Here is a 4,313-nt window from a genome sequence, read left to right on the forward strand (position 1 = left end):
CGATAATAAACGCTTATCGGACTATTTTGGACCTCCCCAGAAAATAAGATCTTACAGAAGTTGGGGAGGTCCACAAAAAAGTCGGGGGCGTGACCCCCCCCCGACCCCCCAGTGGTTGCGCCCATGTGTTATTGTGTCATTGCTCATCTAATCACATCATGTGACCATATGCACTCAGGGAACCAATAATAAATACTTTCAGACGAATCACGATGATTTGCAGAATTACTATACACCAGGTGTCGCTACCATGCAGTAAAATTCCGTAGGTATCATGTGATGGTCCATTATATACCATTGAGCGCTATGTAATAACAAACCCAATATCATAATATAACAAAAACGATATATAAAATAGTATATATAATTAATTAATTTATTAATATAATAATGCTATCATATACAACTCAATGATATATATATACACGTGTTTCTGGGATGTTTATGGTTACGCTCAGATATAGATATGCTGCTATATACTAGTTTCCACGATATGGTCATTAGTTCTATAAATCAATGATAGCGAACATGTAAGCTCTCGATTATGCACTATCGGGGGTAGCTCTAGTATTATAGCCCTGGTGCGAGATAAGAGACTTCACTATGCGCACACAACGTCAAATACTTCTACCAATAACATATAAACTTAGTACAGATGCACACACCCAAAGCAGGCAAGCCCGACCAGGCTGTGCGACGGATTGTCTATACAACCCTAGTATTGTAACCATAATTGTAACCTTATTGTAACCTGGTATTGACCCAGGGGTCCCTATCCTCTTGGGTTTGGGTTACATTATTGTATCTATTGTAACCCTAGCAATACCGTTTCTTGGAGCTAGCAAGGAGGCGGTCAGGCACGCAAGCACGCTCGCACCATAGCCATGTACAAACGGATTGTGTACACCCGCCCATCCACGTTCACACCACTGATCTCTACTATACTAACGTTAGTACGTACGTTAGTAGAGATCAGTGGTTCACACCCGAAAGTACACTCACACGCAAACGCGCGCGCCCAGTTAGTTGGATTATCGGTTAACGACGCCTGGTAATGCAGGCACAATCCCACAATGCATCTTTGTAATAATGCACATGCGCATTATGGGTGCGATTGAAAGACGCACAAATGGATCCTTTGCAGTGATATACTATTACTAGTGTAGTTCTTTCATTTTTAGACATTTTGTGATTGTGATTTGGGAAATTTAACATGTCGGTACCAAGAAGAGGGTCCCTGGTTGAGGGACGTGGCCAGATTGCAGGACTCTACGATCTTTTAGACACACTTGGTCGAGGTCATTTCGCTGTTGTGAAATTGGCTAGGCATGTGTTTACTGGTGAAAAAGTAGCAGTGAAAGTTATAGACAAAACGAAATTGGATGATGTTTCTAGATCTCACTTATTTCAGGAAGTTCGGTGTATGAAATTAGTACAACACCCGCATGTTGTGAGACTGTACGAAGTAATTGATACGCAAACAAAACTGTATCTAATTCTGGAGCTTGGTGATGGTGGCGACATGTACGATTACATCATGAAACACGAAAAAGGACTCGATAAGGAGAATGCAAAACTGTACTTCAGACAAATTGTCCAAGCAATTCAATTTTGTCATAAACTTCACGTTGTTCATCGTGATCTAAAGCCAGAAAATGTTGTGTTCTTCAAAAAGGCAGGAATTGTCAAATTGACTGATTTTGGGTTTAGTAACAAGTTTCATCCTGGACAGAAGTTGGACACAGCCTGTGGTTCACTGGCTTACTCTGCTCCAGAAATTTTGCTAGGAGATTCCTATGATGCACCAGCAGTTGGTAGGTTAAAATGAAATTTTATGTAATTAGTATTACTTAGTAATGAATCGTCCGTCGGGTCTTGATTGATAAATGGCACGATCTCCCAGGGTCTCCCAGGGCAATCCAGTTCCGTCGTAGCTAAAGCTAGTTTCTAACTTCCTGTAAACTAATATTTTATTATTAAACCTTTATTGCATATAATTCAAATAGATGATATACATGTACTGGAATCCCCTGAATCCGTCTACATGCCTTAATTACCAAATCGGCATACCTTAATTTGCAACTGTGTTTACTTTCGACATTCTCAGCACAGTCATGTTGTGTTTTCAGATCTTGATGTAAACGCATCTGAATTTTAAGTTAACTAATTAAGTTTACCCATGTATTGGGCTACTTATGAGTTATGACACATGTAATTGATTCCAATTGGTACAGCCCCTCCCGGGCCCTAAATTCGTTCATAAAGGACATGCCTTCTGAAATTCCTGGAAGGAACCCTAAACAGGGGTAGAAATTAACTTTTGAACAAGGGAGTCCAACGGACACCCTACCCTCAAAAAGAGGGAGTCCGCAGCAAAATGAGGGAGTCCGCAGTCTGAAGTTCAAAACTAAAGCATAACAACATTCAATAACGCATGTTGTGCATTACGCATAATGCATAAATAACGCATAATGTGCTTATTTTGAATATTCGTGCGATGCACGTCTGCCAAATTTTCTTTGGACATTTGCTGTAAAAATACAGTAATTCCAGGAGGCTGTGCTTTGGAACGAACTATAGTTAGTATATATAGCAGAATTTTCAGGGAGTTACACGGACTCCTGCATATATGTCAAATCAGGGAGTCCGGCAGTAAATCAGGGAGTATTTGACTCCGGACTCGCATTAATTTCGCACCCTGCTAAATGTAGTTATAATTATGCCGAATCATAATTTGAAATGATGACACATAAGTTGTCACCAATATTCTATCCCTGACCAGCTGACCTTATCACAAACTCAAGGTTACTCCTGACCCTAACTGACTTTTAAGTTGATCATTAAAATCTGGGGGTCCTAAAGTAAGATTGAACCTTATGGTCATTTGCACAATTGTCATCTGTAATTATCAAAGTTGATAATTAGGGTGCAACTCAGCTCAAGATTTATGATTCTGGAGCCCGTTGTCAGAAACAAAATTAGTCTTAACATTAGTCTTAACATTAGCAATATCTCCTAGACCGTCGACATCACTTTGTTTCGTATTGTTATGAGGAAATCTGCTACGATTTTTCATTCTCGTAACTTCGCAGCGTTTCTGTCAACGGTCTAAGAGAAAAAGTTAATGTTAAGACTAATGTTGAGACCAATTTTGTTTCTGACAACGGGCTCCAAGTTTTCAGGTTCCAAACAGCATACTAATTTTTACATTTTCATTTTTATTTCTAACATTCATTTGTAGTTCAATTTATTATTTAAGAAGGGTTTACCATGGTTTGTTACAGCAAATTACAGGGAACATCATTTTTAATGAGAAAAACAAGTAAAAAATCAGTAAAACATTTGTTGTGTAACTTAGGGCTTGCTTTTCATCGATATGCGTGTACATGTATGCGATTGCGTTCCTGAATCTGTGCATACATCATACATGCATTCGTGAGTGTGTGCGTACCATGAAAACTGCATTTTGAGTGTGCAAAAAGCAGAAAGTTATAAATAAACATACCACTAGTTAAGGCTTAAGCAGAATAGTTTTTAGGGTGCTACGTATGTTACTCCAGCTTCCCCAAGATAACTATGGATATTCAGAATTTCAGATGTATATATATATAATATATATATATATAGATAGATCTAGATAGAAAATACGGGTAGTGGGGATAGCTTCTGCACTGTCCATATTGTATGCTCACATTCACACATGTGGTACATTTATTTTATGGGGATTTCACATAACAGATCAGCAACAGGATGTTTACAACAGGAAATGTATGTATGCTGCATGCATGTTCCTTTACAGGATATAAAAAAGAACCCCCACATCCCACAAATTCATCCACTATTTGATCAAGAGTGAATAAAACAATTCCTTGTTTTTATTCACCTTTGATATAATGTAGTTGCTAAAAGAAATAGACGAATTTTCAACAATTTAGGTCTAATGATGGGATAACCTATATTTTAGATATATGGATAGATCTGCTTGGAATGGTTGATATCAAGTTCAGGCAGTATGTTTCATACGGCATTACCCGCCTAAGTTTTACACCATGGGTATTCTAGATAGTATTAGTCTTAGAACTAAGTCTGAAAATCCAGGCAGTTCGAAAATGTTGATTTCAACTATATTATTTATAGTAAAATTCATAAACGTTAGCCAGTCCTGCTGAAGGGTAACCAGTCTTGGATTGTGGAGTGAGCGTGCATCTTTATTACCGTACCACGCAGGCACTCCAGACTACACACAAGTACAAACAGTTAACCTGTGCCGAACCCAACACTAACTGTACACCGACTCGGCTATCTTATATATA

At 38.5% G+C, this 4,313-nt stretch overlaps 1 protein-coding gene across 2 annotated transcripts in view; it reads left to right on the forward strand.

Annotated features, from left to right (window-relative positions):
• The first annotated feature begins 1,113 nt into the window (after positions 1-1,113).
• Positions 1,114-4,313, forward strand: part of LOC106812438 (SNF-related serine/threonine-protein kinase-like) — a 55,974-nt gene continuing 52,774 nt past the window's right edge. For both annotated transcript variants that reach the window (XM_014816323.1, XM_014816322.1), the window contains exon 1: positions 1,114-1,814. In XM_014816323.1, coding sequence (XP_014671809.1) covers positions 1,214-1,814 — 601 coding nt within the window. In that variant the 5' untranslated portion in view covers positions 1,114-1,213. The remainder of the gene's footprint in view (positions 1,815-4,313) is intronic.

Source organism: Priapulus caudatus, unplaced genomic scaffold (assembly GCF_000485595.1).
Source record: "Priapulus caudatus unplaced genomic scaffold, Priapulus_caudatus-5.0.1 Scaffold648, whole genome shotgun sequence".
NCBI classification, from domain to species: domain Eukaryota; kingdom Metazoa; phylum Priapulida; class Priapulimorpha; order Priapulimorphida; family Priapulidae; genus Priapulus; species Priapulus caudatus.